The sequence below is a fragment of the Lissotriton helveticus genome, chromosome 10 (assembly GCF_964261635.1).
Source record: "Lissotriton helveticus chromosome 10, aLisHel1.1, whole genome shotgun sequence".
NCBI lineage: Eukaryota > Metazoa > Chordata > Amphibia > Caudata > Salamandridae > Lissotriton > Lissotriton helveticus.
In genome coordinates this window covers 601,299,093-601,312,962 of record NC_136071.1, presented here as the reverse complement: position 1 = coordinate 601,312,962, position 13,870 = coordinate 601,299,093, and the positions used below count along the sequence as shown (strand labels likewise).

The window sequence follows — 13,870 nt, the reverse complement described above, 5'->3', positions numbered from 1 at the left end:
ACAATTATAAATAAATCCCTGGTGTCTAGTGGGCTTTTCTGCCCCCCCTGGGTCCAGATCACGCGCTAACATGGGCGATCTGCCCCCAAGGGGGGCAGAAAAGTCTACACTACATTTTGATGGCCCTGAAAGCGACCCTTGCCCAAGGGGTCGCTTCCTTTACGAATAAAAACACAATCCCTGGTGTCTAGTGGGCTTTCCTGCCCCCCCTGGGTGCAGATTCCCGAATAAAACGGTTGATCTGCCCCCAGGGGGGGCAGAAAAGTCTAAACGAATAAAAAATGCCCCAGGAAGCGACCCTTTTATCAAAAAAAACATCCCTGGTGTCTAGTGGGCTTTTCTGCCCCCCCTGGGTCGAGATCGCTCGCTAAAACGAGCGATCTCGACCCAGGGGGGGCAGAAAAGTCTGAATTACAAAAATTATGGCCCTAGGAAGCGACCCTTGCCCAAGGGGTCGCTTCCTTTTATGAAAATAAACATCCCTGGTGTCTAGTGGGCTTTTCTGCCCCCCCTGGGTCGAGATCGCTCGCTAAAACGAGCGATGTCGACCCAGGGGGGGCAGAAAAGTCTGACTTTCAAAAATGTAGCCCCTGGAAGCGACCCTTGCCCAAGGGGTCGCTTCCTTTTCAGACAAAAACATCCCTGGTGTCTAGTGGGGGCATTACTGGTGCAGGATCGCGACGCTGTGCGCGATCCTGAACCAGGAATGCCCTGCATTGGGACATCAGGGGAGAGGAAACAGTGTTTCCTCCCCCCCGATGCCTCAAGGCACCGAGAAATGGCCCCCCCGGAGACCAAAAACCTACCTTGTAGCTGGACGCGCTGGAAAGAAATGGCTTCCAGCGCGTCCAGCACTTCCTGATGACGTCGGCGTGCGCGACAGCGCGCTGACGTCACCAGGAAGTGCGGGGGGGGGCGGGGAGAGCAGCGCGAAGTCTTCCGCTGCCACCCCCCAAAAAACAAACACGATCGGAGCCCCAGGGGGGGGGAGCGACAGCGCTCCCCCCGAGGGCTGTACTGATGACGGAGCGGTTCCGTCATCAGCACAGCCCAACCGATGCTGATGACGGAACCGCTCCGTCATCAGCATCGAAGGGGTTAAACTTGGAATACAAGGAGAAATCACTTAAAGGAGATTGTTTGGTTTTCTAAACTATTCCCAATATGATTACTAGAATAAACTGTGATGAAATTGTCAGACTAAAAAAGAGCCAAAATGTTGACAGGCAGGGGTCGTCGGGGTGTCATTGGCCCCACAATGCTGATGAAGGAACTGGCTGGCTGTAGCTAATATCCTGGCCTCTGCGACAAGACTGAACCATTATGTCATAAATTGTGCGACAGCTGCTGTTATTTCTGTGACGCAAGGATTTAAAGTTATGGGAAGAAGGAAAGTTCCAATATATTTTACAAACGGAATAAAATGAATGCGTTGGTCTCCTATTTGTTAAAAAAAACTGTAACTCAGGGTGCCCTGTCCCTGCGGCAGCCTATTTTCTTTCACCCAATGGCGTCACTTGGGGGCCGCGCTGGGCGCCGGTTCGAGACGGGGGCCCCGGTCAGACTGACAGAGAGAGGCAGCAGCATGTGCAGAGGAGCCGTCCAGTGACTGTCCGTGCCCCGGCCCTCCTCTGCTGACGCTGGTATAAATAGCGGCTGCAGACAGCTGGGGGTTCCTGGCAGCCACCATGAGGGGATTCGGCCTGTTCTGCTGCTGCGTGGCCTCGCTCCTGCTCCTCGGGGCTTCAGGTAAGGCCCGCGCCTACGCAGCACGTCTTTAATTCCGGGGTCTTGACCTTTCGGGCAGTAAATACGAATTGCACGTTTTTATTGTGTCTCTGTACTGTAGTTTACCGTATTTCTATGTGTTCATATTTTGAACCCTGATAAATTAATTTATTAAACAATTATTATGGTTAAGGCAAAACTTTCAGGGCCAAAAACGACTTAAGTGCTTGAATTTTGAATGACAATTTAGAGTTAAATTCGACCTTTTACTGAATAAGCCGCGGCTGCAGGGCCATTTTCGAGGCTGTCATCGCATACAGATTTACCCAGTGAGTTGCATGCTTCTCCGTTCTAGTGCGCACATTTTAAGACAATTCTTGGCCACATGTAAAAAGTGTCATTTCGAATTTAGAAGAATATTTGAAAGTCTCCGTTGTAAGATGGGGCCGCGTCTATAATGTAGGAGCTAGCTAGCGTTATGCTTTAGCAAACCTCCTTCAGTCAATTGTTGTTTGAAGTCAGTCAACGTTATGTAATTCATTTATCCTTGGTTTTCCCATCGCTCCTCGCTCATTCTGCACCTACTCTATCGCAGAGTTCCCGCGCTTGCTCCTCTTCCACCAAATCGCCATTCCCATATGCTACATATTTGTGCCACAGCACTGACCGTAAGATAATGAAAATGCTGTTTTTCTTGTAAAAAAAAAATAACGTATAGTATTTATTGCCGGGGTCAGTGATCAGTTTGAATTAACAAAGGGAGTGGAGGTTGGGAGGATTACAGGGGGTGTGGCATGTGATAAAAAACAATTTTCCCAGGACCACCAACCAAGTGCGTGTATTGAGATTAGTCTCACCTCTCCCTAATCCATTCTTGACAATTTATCAGTTCTATGACTGAATGCGTCACATCTGATCCACTTTGAACTTTTTTGCCTGCAGTTCCCAATTTGTCATCTGATACTATTGCTCTGCCTCTTGGCCATATCATGAGCTGCATGCTCTATTCACAGCAATGATACCGTTTTTTTCAGTATTACATCAAATAGGTCGCATTGGAGCCACTCTGGAGTGCTTTAGGGTGGACGTAGTGGGTACATGTACGTCATGTAGTAAGGTTAGTGTCATGGGGGATCATAGACAACTAACTGACAGGACTCATGGTCATTTTGATGTGGATGTAATGTTTGGTAACCAGCTTAGGTGCTCTAAGAAAGGTGGCATGCTAGGGTTATTTGATGCATTGTAGAGTTTGCTGCTTGCCTGGTAGAAAATTTTTCTGTTGGCAAACAGGACATCGGTGACATTTGTATCTGTGATCCAGGTAGTTGAGTGTGGAGTTGTAGGCAGGTCTCAAAAATGGTCTGCAAATAGAATGGACAGCAATTTTATCTGAATGGTTTTCTGGGCTAAAAAGGGTTGATGTTTAGCGTTATAACATTTAAAGTCGAACATAGAGGCTGGTTCTTGATTCTGACTATATTTTTGAACTTATTGTGATGGTTTCACCTGGATTGCTTTTCATCAGGGTTGGGGGATTGTTGAATTACAGAGTAGGTTGCTTAATGTTCTCTCTTGATACACGTGAAACCTCTCCAAAAGTAAATAAATAGCCGTAGCAGAAATCTCAGTTGGATGGCTCATTCTGTACACACCCAAGCAGCTACATTCCTGGTCCATAACTATCCTCCCCTCACCCTCTTAGCGGATGTCCTTGTCACCTGTTTTTTCGTTCTCTTTGTAGGGGCTTCGCTCACCCATTCTGTAAGCACATGATAACATGTTTAAGGGACCTCACACTCCCAGTTTACTGTATAAACTAATACTTTGTTCTACGAGTTTCAGTTTTTGGCTCATCTCATTAGAATTAATGGAAGTTAGCATATTGCAGTGATTTCTAACTGTATTCTGAATGACTGAAAACGTTGTGCCCACTTGACATGCATCAATGTGGTCACACTAATCTAATTTTCTGTAATCTAATTTCGCTCAGCTCCTAGCACCTTCATGTTCTGTAGTCCCCATTTCACACTGACAGCTGGGGAGTATTTATTTGCAGTCTCTCTGTTCCTCTTGGCGAGCCCCTTTTTGTTTTTTTTTCAGTATGGGGATGAACCAGTTTCTCCTCCTGAATAAGGAGTCCTCTAATATAGCTTCGCTCTTAGAATGTCCTTCTTTACCGTATTCTCAAGGAGTTCTGGAGTGTAAGTCCCTGCTGGGAATCTTCAGTCCCATTGTATGGGCTATTCATAATTTCCTACTTTTCCCCTTGACTTTCCAATTTCTTGCATTCTTCGAGGAAGATAATCTCTTAAGCTTCTGTTTGAGGGAGTTAAGATCTGCAACAAATCTTGACTGGTATCTCAGCTCTATTGTCTTGTGTGAGATGCCATCCGAGCCTTCTTTGTATGGTTGCAGCCCAGTCTTTACTTTATGATAGTCATGTTTTTGTAAGTATGTCCCACTGTGGAAATTCTCACCCAAGGTGGGTTTTCCTATTTACCAGTGCCTACCTCATGATTTGCTCTTGGCTAGTTTATGTGTAAGCAATATGCTTTAATACACTTTCAGCATGATTTACTTTGAAACCTTCTGTTGGAGGGAGACCCTGTACCCCATAAATCAAGCAAGCCAGTATATCCACCGTCTGATGCAGTTTATTAACATATTTCCCATGATTTATCACTTGTTAGAGCCTAATTTGTACCTCCTTCTGTTGGAGGCTCAGGAAGTGCTTTTTTTATTTTGGGATAGTCCTCATCTGACTGCCAGTCTAGTAAATCCAAATATCCAACTGTGCATACATGAGACCTCGTTTCCTGTCTTCCATTGGGGTTGTCCTTCTACAGTTCTTGGCAAGAGGATCCCCACCTCCCCCCCTCCCATCCCTCCCTCCGTGGTGAAGTGAATACCTGACTTCCCTCTTGGGTGAGATGAGTCCTTAACCCACACTTCCTATCAGAAGTCTTTGAATCCCTCCCTCTTTATCTTTCTAGGATTCTCTCTCTGGGAAGTATTGACTCTCTTCTCCACTATCTTCAACCCTCTCATTCGCCATTGTAAAGAAATCTGAGTCTCTTGGAGGCTTCACTGGGCCAGTATTTTGCAACTGCTTTGATGCCATTATAATGCAATAGTTGGTAAATACATTGGATACATCTAAAAAAAAGGAAAATATTTCCATTTGAAACAAAAACTTAAAGTAGGAAATCAAGTAGAAATCACTTGAGATGTATATTGTTAGAATCTGCTTTTGGCATTTACTACTAAGATTGCTCTAAAGAAGTGGTGACATGTACATTAACATTTTTAAATATCCAAATAAATTTAATGTGATCAAAGTCCTCGGTTTACCTCTTCTCCCTGCTTCTGTGGACTCTTATGGAATGTGCACAACACCTTGTAATGACAGGGTGCTCACATTCTCTTTAATTGATTATCACTACACATGGTGAGCTCCGACCTGGCTTTGGAAAACCCCTCCTAGAGCTTGCCATAAACAGATAGTGGAATTTGACCTATGTGTACTTCAGTAAGCTGCCAACTGGATTCTGCTTTGCATGCTGTAGTAGTTCAGTGCTCTGTAATGGGCAACCCAATGTAGGCTGGCATTGCCAGTCACATCCAGGCTGCGCCCGTCCTATGCTAGGTAGCAGCCACGGTTTCTATATTGTCTTCTAGTAGGAGGAGGGCTGTGATGTAAAGAATGTGTAGGAACTAGATGAGAGCCTGTTTTGTTCCCATTACCCTTCCATAACCTTGGGTTAATTTGGTCGGTGAGCTCTCCTAGGGTGGGGGCTAGAGTATTCCTGGTGGGAGCCAGCTGGCTAAGAATGGAAACAGTCCTGTAACTGAACACTGTGCCCAAAAGGCATGCTGGCCCTGCCCTTCAGCTCCGCTCTCTCACTCTCTCCAGCTGATCCCCCATGGCCACCCACAGCTGCTGTCCTCTCGCACTGTCACAGGAGAAGTGGTCTGTCTGTTTTGTCCTTTTATGGCTATTATTGGTCATTCGGAAGCCAGGGCAGGAGTGTGCAGTGAGGCTGCAGATCATCTTATATAATTGTTTCCTGCTCCCCATTATTCAGAGGTGCAGGGGTGCCCTTGTACCCAGTGCGTTATGTCTCAATAATTTGATTCATCCCCACCCCTTTTATTTGGTTACGTAGAGCTTTGTCCCAGTCCAAAATATGAGGCAAGTGACTATGCAGTATTTTTATAGCTGTGTGAGAACGAAGTGTGTAAGTAGGTTTGTCTCTGCTCTCACAGATGTCGTTCCTTATTAAGTAGGCAGCATAAACGTTATGTAGTACACTGTGCCAGCAAAGCCTCCTTGCACCGCTCCTATTAGGCAAGCATCTTAAATGTTGCCTAATACTTTTACACAGTTTTGTCGCATGGCAAAGCTTTATGTAATATTGTCTGGAGTTCGGATTGTGTGGCAATTTTAAAGTATGACTATAGTATCTAATTGAGAAACAGTCAGGCAGTATAGTCTGTGCTGCGTAAACATGTTCCCTGCAAAATCAAAAAGACGACAGACTAAGTGCTCAAACTTTTCAATCATTCACCCCCAGTCAAGAGTTGTGGGTTTAATCCATCGTTTTGTGATGTTGCTGTGTGCCCTACGTGGTTATGCCCAGACGTGGGTCCCTTGCTCGCTGTGCCGCTGGATTCAAGTTAGCCTGACTGATGAGGGGTGATACCTCGAACCGGTCCCAGGATGCTTTTTTCTAGTTCAGGGAAGACCTGGCCTGGCAGTTCGGGTTGGACTGTTCCCATGGGGAGGAGAGTCAAGACTGATTTTTATATGACTGGGTCCAAACCGGGTTGACATGGTGAGCAAAATAACAATGGATTAACCCCAGATCTGTGGCTGGGGGTGAGTGTTTGAAAAGTTTCAACACTCCAGCCATCATTTTATTTTGTGATGTTTAATGTGTTCCCTGTCTTGACAAAAGTTGGTGACTGTCGTTGTTGTCCTAGGGCACTAGCAGCACAGGGAGGGTGGGGATCTAGTAGAAGTCCTCGCGAGGAGCCTGCGATTGAACCAGGCCCAAGAAGGGAAAGCTCGTTTTTACCTAAGCTCAAAATAAGTCCCTTACCGTAGGCATAGATGGACCTTCCCAAGGTTACTGCTGGGGATTGACTGAGACCGAGGCAGGGACGTGGCACCTCAAGGGTCAATGAAGGTTAGTGGCAGAGGCAGGTTTTGACCCAGGCCACTGACTGTAGAGAGACTAGCCCGCCGTTATTGACAGAGCAGAGGATATGGTAATTGTTAGATGTTATGCAATTGGATCCTTTCTGGCTCCTCCTAAAGGGGGAGAGAGATGCCTCTCAGGGGATTTGAAAAACAAAAGAACATTTTGAAGAAAAGCCATGACCGCATATAACGGCAATGAAGGAATAGCCCTCGCCCCCACTCAACACAGAGGAGATTCTCTCAAATCTATAGTTTAACTAAAATGTTGCTGGGAGTTGTCCAGTGCGAATGGATGCAGTGTGAAATATTGCAAGTATCTTGACAGTAAGTGGAACTGCTGTGAGAGAGCCAACAAAATATGAGTGGGAATGTCACCCAATTACATGGTGAGACATTCCAGAAATGTGGTTTTAAACAAGCCTTGATGTAATGAAAAATTGAGAAAGCAAAATGCAAACCCCAGACTCCAGGAGCTGGACTGGTATATTGTAAAGACTACTCTAATCTCACTATTCCAAATTAAGACTATGTAAAGTAGTATGCTCTGAAGTTACCACATGGCAACAACATCTATCTACCTGTCTCTCTGTCCAAATGTATATTGAGGCCGAAGGGTACATTATTACTTCTAATACATGGTCAAAAGATCACCTTTCCCGCAAACTGCTTAAAACCTCGGTGTGTTGGTTTTTCATATTAAAGAGATACGATGTTTGCAGGCATCAAGGATAAAAATATAAGCTGTAGTGCAAAATGAAACATACTAAAAGGAGTTAGTAATTATTTGCAAACGGATATTGGAATCAGTTCGATATAAGTGGGATACAAAAATGCTATCTTTCCAGTATTGACCTATATTTAGTATGCAAAAAAACAATCCTGCTTGGCAAACATCTCCTTTCAGCTGCTCATTGTTCTTTTAGAAAAACAGATGGAAGAAGAAAAAGCCATCTTTAATTTTTGTTCTTAAAGCTGCAGCTGTTAATATGCTCGGTGACCCGCCTTCCACCGTGGCTGCCTCCTCAGGCTGCAGGCCTTATGACATCACAACTGAACTACAACAATTTATTAAAGTGGAGCAGCTATGCCACAACTCGACTGTAATAGGAAAATTTGAGAAGTGCTTTTATTCAGGGATTGCAGGCTTCCATGCATATAATTATATATGGGATAAAGTACACCCACCGTACAATGTAGGGATTTTGCGCGTCACTGAGGAGTTCCATGACCATATAGAAGAAGAGGCCAAATGTCTCACACACACATATCTAGGTATATGAGATATATATCTGTGTGTGTGTATATATATCATATATATATTATCGCATGTATTGGTGAATAAAAACCTTTGATTTCATCCACGGAGTCGGTGCCTGTTCTTCTTGAAGCCTAAGCCAGGATTGGGATAATACATATATATATATATATATATATATATATATATATATATATATATATATATATATATATATATATATACATACGCACACACTTTCCCCCAATAAAATCTTCCACCTCGGCTCCTTCCTGAAAACGTTTGGGGTGATTTGTCAGGCTGGGGCTGCGAAAAAGGAGGGGGGACCCAAAAAGCATTTTCCCTATTCATTTATCCCTAGCAACTTTAGACACAGCAGTGCAGCCCCCTCCCCTTTAAAATATGGTATGGCCCCAGAGAATGGGGTCTCTGGTACCTATAAAGGCTTGGGAGAGGAGTGTGTCTTTTGCTCTCTCCCCTAGTATTTATGTGTCGCCCCCCAAGTGGGATCCCTGGGGCCTAATTAGGCTCAGGGAATGGGGCTGCATACCCCCGTGGCCTTAGGGAATGTGCGCCCCACCTCCCACCCTTTTATTATATCTGGTCCTGAGGGATGTTATCCCTGAGACCTAATAAGGCCCAGGAAGAGGGGGCTATGTGGTCTCGGGGAATGGTGTCCCCAGGATCTTTTAGGGGTCTGGGAGGGGGGCGCCCATGGCCCCCTCTTCTTTTTCATTCTATTTGGCCCTGGGAAATGGGGTCTCTGTGGCCTAGCTCGAGGTGGGCTGCATGGTCCCCACTTGTTTATTGGATTTGGCATCGGGGTTGGGATCCCCAGGGCCTGATAAGACTCAGGGAAGGGAGCCACACACCCCTTCCCATACAGTTTGGCCCTGGGGGATGTGGTCTCCAGTGCCTATTGAGGCCCGGGGAGGGTGGCTTCGTGGCCCCCCTTTCCTTATTTTGTGGAATTTGGTCCGGGGGGTTTGGGTCCTCAGGCCTATTAAGGCTTGGAGAGGGAGCCTGCACGTCCCCTCCCTAATAATATATATGTTTTGACCACGGGGATAGGGTCCCCGGAGCCCAAAGATCAATTCTACACTGTGTCACCATAGGCTGTCCGCGGAAGTGGATGGGCTGCTGGGAGGGAGGGTATGGCTGCAGGGCCTGGCCATGTGGACCACCCCCTGGCTCGCATGGCTGATGCACCAGAGCAGTGTGGGGTGGGCTGCTTTAAAGGGGGTTGGGCAACTCCCCGTCTTGCATGTCCAAAGGCCTTGGGCAGCGTGGGCTTGGCTGCATACGGGGGTTGGCTGCAGTGCCTGTCTGCTGGCCAAGACGTGTGGCCAACGATTGGCTGCATTTGGGGAGTTCGGGGGGGATTGGCCTTAGATCTTGACAGCAGGCAGTTGGATTTAAGTATGGCAATAAAATATTACTAAAATTCACTGAAAAAACCCAAAGGTTAAAGTAACGTTATAGTTAGGTGAAATGTTCAGTACAAGCGTAATGTTTTAAACAGCATGCTCTTAACACCACAGAAATTCACCAGCTATAGTTATAGTTATCTTCAGTAACTATAATTCGTGTCATAAGGTAACTATAACTCAAGCCCTTTCCATGCACTGCTAATTGCCCAACATATTACATTTCTAATGTCATCTTCTATGAAATCATTGATAATATCACTGTAGCATTTGCAATGTAATCAATGATGAGAAAACTGTGCATGGCGGGGGTGCAAGCTATAGTTACCTTAGGACAGAAGTTATAGTTACTTGAGATAATGGTAAATGGTGAATTTCTGTGGTTTTTCGATTTTAAAACAATACTTTATTACTGAAAAGTACACCTAACTATAATGTTACTTCAACCTTTGTTTTTTTAGTGAAAAAAAATCCAATATATATATATATATATATATATTTATTTACACATACACACACACACACTCACTTATATAATATATATTACACATTAGCGGGTACCACTTTAGTTATTGTTCATCTGCTCTTTCCATTGAAAATTCTTGTTTTATTTTGCATAGCATTTTGTCCCCAAGACAGATTCGCACAAAACTTGCCAAACTACTAACTTATTCAACTAAGTTTAGGCATGGCATGGTCCGTGAAGATCCATCCTTGGATAAAAGTGTAAATGGGCGGGGGTGAAAAAGTATATTATTTCTCATTTTAGTTCCCTCAGGGTATTTTGTCGAATGAGTAAAAATCACTGAACGTATTTACACCAAATTTGGCATGAAAGTAGAACTTTAATCAGAAAGCATGTTGAAAAAACCTGCGTCCAAGAGGGATTGGAATGTATGAGAAATAATTTATGGGGAAACCCTGGGATACTTAAAGGTTAGGTCTTCTTATTTTGATCTAGTTAGAATTGCCAAAGTTAAGTCAAGATAAATGCAGTCATTCTTCAGTCAGGTGAGACTTGGAATATGCTGAGACTAACATGCACAGATGATTCTGAAATTCTCCCTGAAGATGCCTCTGCCATGGAGCCTGGGTTGGTAATGGGCTCCAAAGGATTGGGTGTGCCTGGTAGATCTTGTCGAATTGGGGGTTTCCATGTTGGAGCTGAGACGTTGGAAGGTACTGCTCTGGGAGTGGACAACAATATGGACTGCTTCTGCACTTGTAAATAGGAAGTATTGTGGAAGTCCCCCGATCCTGGAAGAAGTCAGACTATATTGAAGACTTTGGGCCTGCTTTAGAGTTCAGTAGATCAGTTACTCTGCCACAAACGTGACGGCAATCTTATCCACCATATTACAAGTGCCTTTGGAGACAATGCACTTGAAACACGGTGGAATGGGTATCCATCACATTGGTGACTGAGTAATCTCTCTGCCGGACTCTAAATCATGTCCTTAGCTCTAAATTAATCCATGTTGTGTTGTGTCTGCTGAACTGCCTCATTCTCCCCTGAAGAGTTTTGTGTTTCCTTTGTATTCAATTGTATTTTGACCCGATGTTTTGATTTTCCTTCTTCTTGCCATCCTCATGTAACCTTTTTCCTGCCGTTCCTGTCTAAATACCTTATTGTGGTTCCCCATGTCTGTCCTTGTATAAGAGGAAGATGTGTTATCGACTTTCTTTCGCTTTATGCAATCCTGCCTGGTGAATGTTCTTGTTGATGTGTCCTGCTGGAGTACGGAGATTCCAGGTCAATTGACTGTGCTGCTGTCAGCATCGAGGAGGCGTTGCTGTTCTATCAATAAACCTTCAAACTGTTCTACTTATTCGCATCATATCATAAAAGGTAACCACAGCACATAACTTTTTATTTGGTGTAAAAACTTTCAGAAGGTGTTGAGATATTTCCATGTAAGTGCTGGGTGGGATCTAAAGAGATAACACTTTTGTTTATCTTGCCAGTTGAAAAGTATTTTGTTATTTTGCCGATAACTTGTGCACCGTTTGCAGAAGATACCTGAAGATTGGTAGAGACTTAGTACATACAAATTACTGGTCTTATTATCAAATGTGTGCAAAACTTTTAAGGTTGGGGCAGTTAAAAGTGGCGGAGAGTTCATCTGCTAACTTTGGCAGTTTGTGAAGAAACTACACAAAATTTGGCAGAATCTAGAAATGATTTCTTTTCGATGGGTGTCTCAAGTTTTGTGCTGATCCTTTAGCTTGGACATAGTAAAAGGGAGGTGTAAGAAAGTGTTAATTTGCTTATAACTTTGGCGGTGCTTGATCTGTGTCAAGTGTGGCTAGTAGTTAGCAAGGGATACACAGTGCAGGTATGTTAAGGTTTGTGAAGATTCAATGAAGGGGGAAACTTTAAAAATGGCCCAGTTCAAATATTTTGCAGTAACAAGTTACTTTGGCACCGTCTGATGGATCTGCATAAGATTAGGCAGGGTCTTAGCATGTTTTACTTAGTTATAGTATATTTAAGTTTGTACAGATCCGCCAAGAGGTTATGGGACAAGTTAGAATGGTGGGGGCTGGAGCAAGAAGTGTTGATTTGCTAATAACAACGTGCACTCTGGGATGAATATACACACAATTTGGCAGAATATTCGAAAGTTTGGTTTTTGATTGGTATGTCAAGTGTTGTGTCAACCAAGCAAAGGTGGGGGCAAAGGTAGAAGGCGGCATTCAATTGCTTGTACCGTTAGCATTGTTTGATGAATCTGCAGAAAATATGTTAGGCAGTGAGCAATTTACACCCAGCGCAAGTGTTTCAGGTTTTTTGCAGATCCAATGGATGGGAGGAGTTAAACAAGGTGTCAAAACACTTTTGATTTATTAAAATATTTGGAACAGTCTGATGGATCTGCACTACATTTGGCGGAGACCTAGCATGTCTAGCCTACTCGTGACTTCTCAGTTTCATACTGGTCCATCAAGGAGGGGGACTTCTAGAGGGCCGGGGGGGAAGAAGTGTTTATCTGCTAATACATTAGGCACTATTTGATGAATCCATATAACATTTGGCAGAGGTTTACTTTAATGCTGGTTATGTCCGGTTTTGAGTAGATACATCAGGGGGTGCACAGATAAATGGAAGGGTGATTAGAGTTTTATTCACTAATATCTATGTTGTTGTCCGTTTAATCTGCATGAGATTTGACAGCTAGCAAATTAAGTCTGATGCATGACCCGGCAAGCCTTGCAAAAAACCCATGCTGTACACAGCAAATCGTAGTTGGGCACAGAACAGGGGCGAAGGCTGTGTACAGTGCAGTATAGGCACTTAGCAAGCATTGCGCAGTGGGGTTTGAGCAGCCACGGTGGGATGGTCACTGAGCCAAAACTTGCAGCCAGCACCTGCATCTCACAGCCAAAGGCCATGTGTAGTGTGGAATGAGTGTACTGCATGGGTTGGGAGCAGAGCCTGGGTTTAACCCCCTGCGCACTGCCAAATGCTGTGCACAGTGGAAGATGAAAATTAAGTAAATCATAAAAGACAATGGCATTTACAGAAATAACACAGTTAAAAAGTGAGTTGGATTTCTGGCTCATCAAACCACTAATCTGTCAGTTATAATTAGCAACACACCCAGCACACATAACTGGCGCTGCCCGTCATGCTCAAAACACTAGTTTGGCAGTACAGAAACAAACAAAAGTGTGATATCAAGAGAACAACATGACATGGCGCCATGGTGGGTGGCTCAAGTTTTGGTGTTTGTGTTGTGTGTTGCTCATCATAACTGTCAGATTTTGGTGGTTTGACACATTTGAGCCAGACCCATAACTCACTTTTTAGCTGAGTTCTTTCAGTGAATATCTATCTGCCTGTCTGTCTGTCTGTCTGTCTGTCTGTCTGTCTGTCTGTCTGCCTGCCTGTCTGTCTGTCTAATCTATCTAATATTTGCAGTTGGTGTGTAGTTAGGGTGTTTCCACAGTCAATGGGTTTTGTTTCCATTAAATGTATTTTCCCACTAAAATAAACACAATATATCCTGCAGTGAGGGTTGGCTTAGGCCAGGCCTAGAGCCTTTCTCTTGCTTTGCTGGCGATTACGTGAGCAGTGAGAGTTGTACCCAGCAAAATGCTGTGCGTAGTGAAGGGTGTGTGCTCCTAATTGGTTGGTTAGAAAGTGAGTTGTGGTTCTGGCTCGGAAGTATAAACATACTGAAACTGATCAGTTATGGTTATCAAGGCGCTCAGTGCCGGATTATCAAATGGGCAAAGTAGGCACTGGCCTAT

At 44.3% G+C, this 13,870-nt stretch overlaps 1 protein-coding gene across 2 annotated transcripts in view; it reads left to right on the top strand.

Annotated features, from left to right (window-relative positions):
• Window positions 1–1,560: 1,560 nt before the first annotated feature.
• Window positions 1,561–13,870, top strand: part of SRL (sarcalumenin) — a 169,382-nt gene continuing 157,072 nt past the window's right edge. Inside the window, exon 1 of one of the 2 annotated variants that reach the window (XM_078663128.1) lies at window positions 1,561–1,749. In XM_078663128.1, coding sequence (XP_078519254.1) covers window positions 1,689–1,749 — 61 coding nt within the window. In that variant the 5' untranslated portion in view covers window positions 1,561–1,688. The remainder of the gene's footprint in view (window positions 1,750–13,870) is intronic. The other variant, XM_078663129.1, reaches the window with a different exon arrangement.